The sequence below is a fragment of the Argiope bruennichi genome, chromosome 8, assembly GCF_947563725.1.
Source record: "Argiope bruennichi chromosome 8, qqArgBrue1.1, whole genome shotgun sequence".
NCBI lineage: Eukaryota > Metazoa > Arthropoda > Arachnida > Araneae > Araneidae > Argiope > Argiope bruennichi.
The window spans coordinates 11,045,313-11,057,490 of record NC_079158.1 but is presented as its reverse complement, the minus strand read 5'-3'; the positions used below and the strand labels follow the sequence as shown (position 1 = coordinate 11,057,490).

Here is a 12,178-nt window from a genome sequence, read left to right as displayed (position 1 = left end):
TTCTAGCTAGAGAGTGAACAATGGAATGTTAATTCAGGATCTCTTCATATGACAGGTCTATTTGAAAAATATGTTATTCTTGTAATCACATGTCTAGCAGATTTTTTTTTTTTTTTTTTTTACTTGTTTCTTAAAATTTGTTTCATTGGAAGTTAAAATTGTTGATACAAATACAAAATCAACCAAAATAGAATTGGCAAAAGGAGACACACAAATTTCTAAATTGAACACTTTTGTTTGAGGGAGAAAAAAAAATAATAATCAAGAACAAAATAGCAGCTGGTGAAACTGCTTCACTATCAAGATTGCTAATTTTCAGATTTAGAGAATATTCTGAATATTTTAACATTCTGTGTATCAAATATAATGTAAGTGGGCCCATGCTTATAAAAATAGCAAAAAGATGTAAAAGATTTTTTTGTTAACTTCTAAAAAAAAAAAAAAAGAAGATATGGACTGCTAAAAACTAACGAGCTTCAAATGTTTAAAAGGTAACATAGAATTTCAACATGAATCTAAGCAATGAATCTAAAGAAGCACCAACTGGAAAACTTGACAATTGTTTCAAATCTTTGTGAAATAAAACTAATGAAATGCAAGTAAAAGATGTTCTACAGTTATTGAAGCAACTTCTTTTATATTTCATGCCTGAAATAGATATAAAAGAGGTCATTTGCCTTTAAAAGGTAATTTCTGTGCTGGAAAGAATTTTAAATATTGATTCACACTTTTTCTTTGTGCAACCACTATATGCAGTAATAATATGATTGACTCCCCTAATTGTAATGAAATCACAGAGACTAATGTTATAAAAAAATCTAAAATATTGCTGGTAAATTATGATGATAATAAAGAAAATGAAGATTGTTGACAACATTTTTACTATGATACTCTAGGGTATATAATGAGAAATTGCTGTAAAAATTAGGCACTTTTTAAGCATCTTAAACAAACAAAACTTTTTACATTTACACATACATGAATACGTGTATTTTCTACGTACAGGATGTTTTCAGTTTTACAATAATGCATTCTTTTTATTGAATTTTTAAAAAATAATTAATTCTAAATGCATATTTCTGAAATTTTAATAGTCAATTCTGCAAATACATAAAAATTTTAATATTTCTTCCCACAATACTACAGAAGCATTCTAGTATATCTTCTATTGTAAAACAAATTTGGTTTTGACAAAAACATTAAAATGATCATAGAAATAAAAAAAAAAATATTACCAAAAAATTAAGTCACATTAAGATAACAATAAATATCTGGCTTCTTTTTCAACATTTCTAATTAGTAGTTAATTCACAAATTACTGCTTAATTTGGATGGATATATCATTTTTGAAAATACATTAACATTAACATATATATATATATATATAAAGATAGCAATGATATATATATAAAGAAAAATTTTGTATTTGATTTTTATATACATGGCAACAAATGAAATTCAATATGGCTGGGATGGAGAGTAAAATTTCCTCCTGCTCTTCTAACTCGCCATATTTAACAGTTTAGAACATTTTATTTGTAATCTTATAAAGCTAAGTGCTAAAGCAATCCAGGACGACTACCACCATAAAATTGGTAAACCTACCAGAAATTGACAATAAGAACAATGCAATGCTCTAATTGAATTTTTCAGATCAACTGTTTTAATAGAAAAGAATAGAGGTGTTTAGAAATGGTCAGACTAAATGGAATTTATCTTACTCTTCTTACTTCTGATGTGTTATAAAGAGAATTTTTTAATGCTTTACTATTTGAAAATTTTACAAAAACCTCTCTTGGATGCCCTCATTTCAAAAGCTCCAAAACTGGCTTGAATATCATAATTGGTATTTTTGAATCTAATAAAATATAAGTGATTTTTCATTTTACCTAAAATAATAAGGAAAATAAGTCAATCAAATAAACAAACAGTCATCCAATCCTTGCCTCTGATTTGATTTTTGTTTTATATGAAAGCTCATGGCCTCCAAGATATGTTATTAGCTTCAAGGTAGCCATAAAATTCTTTAAAGGAAATGCAGTTGTAAAGAAATTTTTATCTTGAGGAGAGTTCCTGAATGGAAAATAATTTTTTATGGTAGTGAAGTCTCATCAAAGTTATATGATTTAGAGCACTAAGTACTAATAAAACATGATTTTTTTGGATATAAGTTTCTGTATTCCTATTAGGACATTGATATTTATTTATCAAAACACAACTATAATTAATTCTAAACATAGCTCTAAATTTAAATGAAAAAAAGGTGCAGGATTTTATCTAAGACCCAGAATAGTGATATATCCAGAATGATACAATTTTAATATTTTATACCAGCAAATTTTTGTCTTTTTCTTTGTATTTATTATTGTTTTTGTTGCTGATGACAAATTCAGTCACTATGGAAGTACAATTTCTTAGAAATAGTCAAATACCATAACATTACAGTGGCTCAAAAGTAGCATACACTGTTTAATTTCATAATGCATTTTACAATATTTTAAATACTTCTTCCAATCTCTTTTAACAATAAAATAAAAGTGATAAAATGTGTTTTCCTTTTAAGAAGTCTGATAGACTGAGTGATAAGGAAAAAAAACAAAAAAAAACATGGAGATTTGGGGTATTTTATTTTGTTGTTTCTCTAAAAATAAACTGTAAGATAGCAATTAATATCATATCAATTTTCTCTAAAAACGCATAGTAAATATCAAGGCACTTCAGAGTGAAAGAAGTCAAATTGAAGAATATTCAAGTACATCTAATTGCATATATGCTCAATGGTACAATATTTTAACTTACTTGTCTTAAATTGACAAGTGATTTTATTTTCTTGGTAAATTCCATTTCACTGTCACATATTTAAAATACAGATAAATTATTGTAAGTATTTAAAAAAAGATTCTCTTAAATTTAAGCCATATTTTCAAATAAGGAATACATTTTCCATCAAACACTTAAGCAAATAATTTATGGGTAAATCAACTACTTGAAAATAAAAAGGAGACTCGTTAACCGGAGGACGCTTGAACCCCCCATTTGAAGTTGAAAGGGGGGAGCAGTGGGGGGAAGCAGCACTGGAGGACGGATTTCATTCCGGTAGTGATGGAAATGGGGGAATCGATGTATGGTTGCTTACGGAAAAGCTTTTTTCGCCAAAATTTGAAAATTTATTTACCCGCCAAGAATGAAGCGCATTTTTGGAATGTATAGGGTGGAGTGTGGACGAATGTCGGTTGGATCTATGATGAAGGCAGACCTTATTTATGCACGATCTTTTTTAATAAAAGAATAATACCGTGTTATAATATATTTATTTTTGCTCATAATTACGTTTTAGGAATCTAATTTTTGACTAGAAATTAATGTTGACTGTGGCTGAGTACAGTGGGAACTTGGGAAAGCTGAATTTTCTACAGGCGCCTTCTATTTATAATTAATTAAATGGCAAGAAACTAATATGTTAACTCATAATTAAATTCTATCTTCTATTGGTTTGTTAAATGAAATTTAAAGTTTTCACAAAGTAATGGAATGAATTTACAAGTTTCATTTAAATTCTTAATGGAAGCTAAAAATGATGCTTTATTTGGAATACAAATTCGATGTAGTTTTAATTTTATTTCTTGCAATTTGCTGTATTCATTGGAAAGTATTTTAGTTTTTTTTATACTATTAATTTTAATGCCCATATTTTGTTTGTTTGTTGTTGTACAAAGCTAAATGTTTTTTAAAAATTAGCTAAAAAATTTTTAAATGATGCTTTTAAAAAATTATATATATTTTTACCTAATTAAGTAATAAATTAGTGTTATAGAACATTTAAAACATTTTTTATAAGATTTTGTTATTTGCTAGTATTTATAGTAGCAATAAAGCATTTATATTTTGTGGTCTAAAAATTGCAATAGTAAAAATCTGTAATCTCTTTCTTGCAGTTTTGTCCATTCTTTTTTTTTTTTTTTTTTTATTTTATTTTAATGTTGATAATGTGCATGATGAACTCTTTAAAATTTGTTTTCAAATTGAATAATTCATACTTGTAAAAATATGCATTGTAAAGATATATATATATATAATTTTAGCTAAGTTTTTGATAAAATATGGCTTATTCTCTGTTAAGAAAGTATGATAACCAAAAATCCTCAAAGGAATCATCAAAATATTCAATATTTTCTATTTAATAAAAACTAATTTTTGTTTTGTTAAAATAAGATTTATATTGAATTAAAAATTATATGCATAAGCTGATTAATATTACATGATTTTAAAAAGTACTTTTTCAATACATTTATTTATGCATACAGCAATTTAATTCTTCTTTTAATGCTAAAAATCAGAATTTTGATTGAAAGTAGCCAAACTAAATTTGAAAAGGTAATAGAATAAATTATTTCTAATTATACGATTGGTGTAATAATATTTTAAAAGAAAATTTGTATTAAAAATTCTAATATCATGGATAAATTTGTTCTAAATGTTGAATTTTCTATATTTATAATAATGCACAGAAGTTAAAACTTTTAAAGAAAATTTGGAATGTAATTTTTAATCTCAAAAAATAAAAATTATTTTTTAATTTAATATAAAAATATTAGTGTATTCTAAATTAGTCAATAGAATTTTCAATTAAATTGTTAAATATCATTTGTTAATTTTTGCATAATATTTAAGTCATATTTTATTCGACACTTACATTTTCTCAAGAAATTTTTCTTTTTCTTAGTTTTTTTAAGCTTAATTTCTTCTCATTTTGATTTTCAATAATAATTCATGAAATAAATATGATTTGCTTCACAAGCATTCATTATTGTATTATACAAATGTATATTAATTAACCAAACCATTAACAAAATAAACATTTACTCCACCTTAAAAAATGCTACACTAATATTGTTTTAACTGATTCAAATGAGTGGATAAATACTAAGTGATGAATAGTTCTGAGATAATGTGTAAAAAAATTATAAAGGATGATGAAAATCCTTAAAACTTATATAGTTTATATACCTACTTTATCTTTTAGAATTAAGGTTTTGACTAAATTATTAAAAAAGGCAATTTCTATGAGGATAAAGAAAAAAAAAAAATGTTTTAGAAAAATAAAATGGGAAAATAATTTTTTTTGTTTTAAAGTAATGAATAATTATAATGGAATAATGAATTTTAACACTGTTTATGTTAAATTGAAAAAAATTATTTACAATTTAGAATCAATAATAAAAATAATCATAATCTCTGAATCAAATTATCTGCAAATTCATTTGTTCAATAGGAATTTAATAACTTGGAGAATATGACTTTAGTCACTTGGAGACTTTAAATCAACTTCCATTGTCCCCATTACAAAAACGTAAAGAAAGGCTAATTTCCAAAAATAATTTAATATTGATTCAATTCACCTTCAGTAAAAATTTTAAACTACTGACACAAGTAGGTTAAAACTGTCTGAGTGGTGTGGCGATCCTGCTTCCATCAAAATGACTGTATTCGAAAAACTATTTTCCTAACTGTGCACCGGAAGTACGAAGCAGTTATCTACGATCAAGCGCGCAAGCTGTGCGAATTAAAAAGATAAAATTTCCGGTCGTTCACAAAATCTGTTGTCTGTCGATGTGTTAGCGTTAAAAATTAAAAAGATGTTTATTTTTATATAAAAAAAGTCGTCGCTCATTCTTTATGTGTGGATGTAACTTAACTATCCCAATTTGCAACCTTCTCCACTAAAACATCCCACATTTGGTGACTCGAAAAGTGAAAGGATAACTTTCCCAGTTTTCTTTATGCATTAAATGGCGCCATAGCGCATTTCTTCCTAATGGCGGTAAGCGTATCGTTGAATATTGTTTCTATTTTCACAGCCTAAATAATTTCCATCGGAACTTCTGTTATATAATTTGGATTAGCATTTTCATATTATTTACTCTGATTATCAGTATATTATTTGTATTTTCGTATTTCAAAGCAGTTTTGTGAAATTATATTTATAACGTGCCTTTGATTTCTTGAATAAAACATGCCAGGAGATACTCCAAATTCCGCCAACAACGACGCAACAGTTTCTCGTGTTGGCGTCAAACTTCCGCCTTTCTGGAAAGCTAACCCTGCATTATGGTTTGTTCAACTTGAGGCGCAATTCGCCTTGGCGGGAATTACTGCTGACGATACAAAATTTAATCATGTTGTTTCTGCAGTTGATTCTGATATTTTGAATTGTGTAAGCGATATAATATTGAAACCTCCTGATACTGATAAATATCCAACATTAAAAAAACGTTTAATTGAGTTGCATTCAGAAAGTGAAGCTTCGAAAATACGTACGCTGCTACAAGGCCTAGAACTTGGCGACCAACGACCATCTCAGTTATTAGCTCGTATGAAAACATTGGCGGGCGATACTGTTGGCGAGCCACTCTTAAAATCTCTTTGGCTCGGAAGACTGCCAAACAGCACACAAACTATTTTAACTGCTTTGAATGAAGATTTAGCTGGTTTAGCATCAGTTGCAGATAAAATAAATGATTTGGCTGGCCATTCAAACATTAATTCCGTTACTCCTCAATCTTCGAATAATCAAATAGCCCAACTTGAAAAACAAGTCGCCCATTTGACGACTTTAGTTGGCGAGCTTACTACAACAATGCGCCAATCACGCTCTCAAAGCAGAAATAGAAATCGACCTTTTAAAAACAGTCGTAGTTGCTCTCGTGATCGCTTAAAAAAATATAAAGAACCTGCTGATGGCATTTGCTTTTATCATACAAATTTTGGCACAAAAGCAAAAAAATGTAGTTTGCCTTGCTCTTTCAAGAATTCGGGAAACTAAATCGGCGGTCGTCCACTGGCCTTGGCCACGATCGCAAAGTTAATAGAATTATGCTGGCCGATAAAGTTAGTAAATGGAAATTTTTAGTGGATACAGGCGCAGACGTATCTGTTTTACCAAACAATTATGCTCCTAAAGCTGATTCCTCTAATGAATTACTCCTCTTAGCTGCTAATGGCACAAAAATAGCTACTTTTGGTAAAAAACGCCTTACGCTAGACTTAAATTTACGGCGAAATTTTACTTGGTCTTTCATAATTGCAAATGTGAACCAACCAATTATAGGTGTTGATTTTTTAAAACACTATAATCTTTTGGTTGATGTTAAAAGTGGTTGTTTGATTGATGGCATAACTAAATTAACCACTCAAGGCAAATATACAAACACAGATTCATTAACTTCTGGTATATCCATTTTTCTTGGTGATTCAGAATTCTATGACATTTTATCGCAATTCCAAGACCTCACTAATCCATCTCAACCAACAAAAAGCAAAGTATCAACTAAAATACATCACTTTATTGAAACAACTGGTCAACCAGTATTTTCGAGACCTCGTCGCTTATCTCCCGAGTTGCTAAAAATTGCACGTCAGGAATTTGGATTTTTAATGTCTCAAGGTATTATCCGTCCTTCTAGTAGCCCATGGGCAAGTCCTCTACACATGGTGAAAAAGTCTAATGGAGAATGGAGACCGTGTGGCGACTACCGTCGTTTAAATTCAATTACCGTTCCTGATAGATACCCAGTTCCTCATATTCAAGATTGCACTCAAATGTTTTTCAATAAAACCATTTTCTCCACCCTGGATTTGATCCGAGCTTATCATCAAATTCCTATTAACCCAGCGGACATTCCAAAAACAGCAATCACAACCCCATATGGTCTTTTTGAATATGTTTATATGCCCTTTGGTTTAAGAAACGCGGGACAAACCTTTCAACGTTATATACATCAAGTTTTGTCAAATTTAGATTTCTGCATTCCTTATTTTGATGACATACTGATTGCATCAAATAATGTAGAACAGCACAAACAACATTTAAAAACAGTATTTGAACGATTATCTCAGCACGGATTGAAACTAAACCCTTCAAAATGCGTCCTTGGGAAGCAATCGGTAAAGTTTCTAGGTTGTCTAATTACATCTGAAGGCGTGAAACCTTTACCGGAAAAAGTTCAAGCCATTTCTGATTTTCCCAAACCTCAAAATATATCTGAGCTAAAGAGTTTCTTGGCCATGCTCAATTTTTACCGTCGATTTTTGCCTCATGCCGCTCAGACTCAAGCTAGCCTACACGAACTTTTAAAAAACTCTAAAAAGAATGATAAGCGACTTGTTCCTTGGACTGACCTCACTACAGAAGCTTTCGAAAAATGCAAATCTGATATTGCAAATGCAGCTACTTTGAACTTCCATTCACCTAACCAGCAATTATCTATCATGGTTGATGCTTCAGACTCAGCCATCGGATCTGTCCTCCATACAACTACGTCTAATGGTCAACAACCTCTAGCATTTTATTCCCGAAAACTCACGCCCTCAGAACGTAAATACAGTACGTATGATAGGGAACTTTTGGCGATATATGCAACTATCAAACATTTTCGACACTTGTTGGAAGGTCAAAATTTCATAATATTTACAGATCATCGACCTCTTACTTTTGCTTTCACCAAAAAATCTGACTCTTCTTCTCCAAGACAACTAAGATACCTTGATTTCATTGCACAATTCAGCACCGACATCAGGCACGTATCGGGCTCAAAAAACGTTGTAGCTGATACCTTATCTCGTATTAATGAAATACAGTTACCAAAAATAGACTTTTCTGCCATGGCGGAAGCACAAGCATCTGATGAAGAACTTCAGACTATTTTGGCAAAGAATGAACTGTCACTTTGTTTAAAACCTCTCTCAACCGACCCCAATTCATCTAAACTTTACTGTGATGTCAAGCAAAACAAAATTAGACCTTACGTCCCAGAAATTTTCCGAAAGAAAGTTTTTCTATTTTTGCACAATATTTCCCACCCAGGTATCCGTGCCACTAAACATTTGATTTCAGAGAGATTCTTTTGGCCGTCCATGCAAAAGGACATTTCAAATTTCACCCGTTCATGTCTAGATTGCCAAAAATCTAAAATAGCTAGACACACCAATAGTCCTCTTAAATCTTTTCAATTACCTGCAGCCAGATTCGATCATGTTCATCTAGATCTCGTAGGACCTCTTCCACCTTCAAACAATTGCGGATACCTACTTACCTGCATAGATCGTTTCACACGATGGCCTGAGGCAATTCCCATTCCTGATATTTCTGCTGAAACTGTTGCGCGTGCATTCATAACTCATTGGATCTCACGCTTCGGTTTGCCTTCAATAATCACGACAGATCAAGGACGACAATTCCAAAGCAACTTGTTTTCTTTGCTCAGCAAACTCTTGGGTGTCCAAAAGATCCGAACGACCCCATACCACCCAAAAAGCAATGGAATAGTCGAGCGATTCCATCGATCTCTTAAACAAAGCCTCCGATGTCATGCATCTACGAAATGGACCGAATCAATTCCTTTGGTTTTGCTCGGACTCCGAACCGCATTAAAAGAAGATCTACAGTGCACATCGGCCGAACTAGTTTATGGCTCAACCCTTAAACTACCATCAGAATTTTTTGAATCCCCTTCAATTAACGTCGAGCCTCATGAGTTCCTAATAAATTTACGGACCTTGATGGATCAACTTAAACCTGTTGCTACTGCACCTCATGACACCAAGAAAGTATTCGTTCATCCAGCTCTGGACACTTGCTCACATGTGTTCGTGCGCCACGATGCTGTTAAAAAACCTTTACAAGCGCCATACGATGGACCATACCTCGTACTCAAACGAACTGATAAAATGTTCACAATTGAAAAGAACGGCAAACAGTCCACGATCAACATTGATCGCTTAAAGCCTGCGTTCTTCGAGAACTCTCACCAGTCCTCTGCACCAGCAATATCACCACCAGTTGCAGTTCCGACTTCACCAAAACCAGTACCTGAACTGTCTCCATCGAGTCCTGTGTCACCTACAAATTCTACTCCAGTACCTTATGTGACCAGATCTGGCCGACGAGTTCGCTTCAACACTCGTTACCTCTAACTTCAGTGCCTGCTGCACTACTAGAGGGGGGAGTACTGTGGCGATCCTGCTTCCATCAAAATGACTGTATTCGAAAAACTATTTTCCTAACTGTGCACCGGAAGTACGAAGCAGTTATCTACGATCAAGCGCGCAAGCTGTGCGAATTAAAAAGATAAAATTTCCGGTCGTTCACAAAATCTGTTGTCTGTCGATGTGTTAGCGTTAAAAATTAAAAAGATGTTTATTTTTATATAAAAAAAGTCGTCGCTCATTCTTTATGTGTGGATGTAACTTAACTATCCCAATTTGCAACCTTCTCCACTAAAACATCCCACAGTGGTTTAACTTACATATATCAATTGGATCAATAAAAGAAAATAGATGGCAATCAACTGAAGACAGATTTTATTCATTATAGAAAAAAGGATGGACAGAGAATGAATAATGTCAGAAGGATCACAAAATATGTTCTGATCATTGTTTTGAGGAAGGAGTTTGTATGAAACCAGTATTTTAAAAATCAAAGTAGTTTTGTACATTTTAAATGCAACTGAAAGAACTTCCTGGGCCATTGTATTCACAAAAGAAGAAAAAAGAAATCTTTTAGCATATGAAAGAGCAGTTGAACTTGGATATGTACCATATAATTGGGAACTTCTAAAGAGATAAAGATAACTTGACAGAAAAAAAAAAAAAACTTAATGAACAAAGAGAAAGCACAATTATTTACAATTGGAATATATGATATAATATATTCTCAAGGTATTGTATCAAAGCTGATAATCTATGCAACTCCTCTCAAAATTCAAATTCTACCTCTAAAACATGATTCTTATTAATGCTTAAACCACAGCCTGAAAATTGGAAGAAAAAAAAACTGTAAACAGTATCTTTCACTTTTGTTTCCAATATCATTTTAAATAAAAAAAAAAAAAAAATCTTTCTTTTTTATTTAGTTAAAATTACTTTTTAAAAAATCGTCTACCTCATTATTATTCATTGTAACTAAAAAGAATTTAAATTAAGTATGTTAAATGTATGATGTGTTATTCTTTGTTTTTTTATTAATTTTTTAAAAATTTTATGAAATAAAAAAAATTATATGCTTCCCTCCCTTTCTATCTTTTATATTTATACTTTTTCTGCCTCTTTATAACATTAGCATATAAGATCATACAGTTTTTTTTATATGAATACAATTAATTGAAAAATAAATAACCATCGTGGATATTTATCCTTAAAATTAGATACCTGAATGCCATCACTAATCAACTCGCACTAAAAGAAAATTTTACTTTTGAAGAAAAATAATTATTTTGCGAATAAAAGAAACCTTGGTTAATGCTTCAGAAGAAAATTTCATAATTTCCAAATGTATTTTTTGAAGTTTTAAATACTAAATCTGAATGATAAAATGGTATTTTAACAAAATTTCGAATATGGCTGTGTTCATTTACCTAAGCATTTTTATTGAACAAATAAAATATCTTGAAGGGTACGAGAAATTGTGTTGTTTCAAGATGTCATAAGGAATTGTTTACCTCGTTTGTAGATTTTTCAGCTACTACTGCAAACATAATATTCCATTTTTTTTTCCAAAGATTATTGTTATCAAATAATACTGCTGTCATACTGCTTTTTTTTTAATCACTATATTGCATACAAACAAACGCGTAATGTTGAGTGACAGAAAAAACAAGTTTAAATTAATGACAAAAGAATAAATTCATCTTTACTTGATTAGTTAAATTTTGATAGTCTTGGGAATGAAATGAATTTTATTACAATAATAAAAATTATTGTAGAAATACATTCTAAAATATTTTTTTAGTTTATTTATATTAAAAAGACAATTGTATGATAATGAAATTGATATCAATAAAAGGATTTTGATATTAAGTTTGGAAAATGGTGTTAGTATTATTTTTGTACAATAATATATTTGGGAATTATAAGAGGAAAACATCAACATTTTGTTTAGTTAAAATTTTAACTGGAAATTTTGATGCATTGCATCAAAGCACACGCTTTCATCTTTTAAAGCATGTTTGACAGATTTTCAGTTTCTGGAGTCGGCAGTCTGTCTTATAATTCATGTTAAAGTATAGATAAATATATGAACAACTATATATTTCTTCATTAAGATTGAAATTACAATTGCATATCTGTATATTGACCTAATGTTATTCTTTGATTTGATATCCACCGGAATGCAGCATCTTGT

The 12,178-nt window shown here is 30.5% G+C and overlaps 1 protein-coding gene across 1 annotated transcript in view; it reads right to left on the bottom strand.

The window, feature by feature from the left end:
• Nucleotides 1–3,241, bottom strand: part of LOC129980980 (syndetin-like) — a 67,994-nt gene extending 64,753 nt beyond the window's left edge. The window contains exon 1 of the mRNA XM_056091542.1: nucleotides 2,800–3,241. Coding sequence (XP_055947517.1) covers nucleotides 2,800–2,844 — 45 coding nt within the window. The 5' untranslated portion in view covers nucleotides 2,845–3,241. The remainder of the gene's footprint in view (nucleotides 1–2,799) is intronic.
• Nucleotides 3,242–12,178: the final 8,937 nt, after the last annotated feature.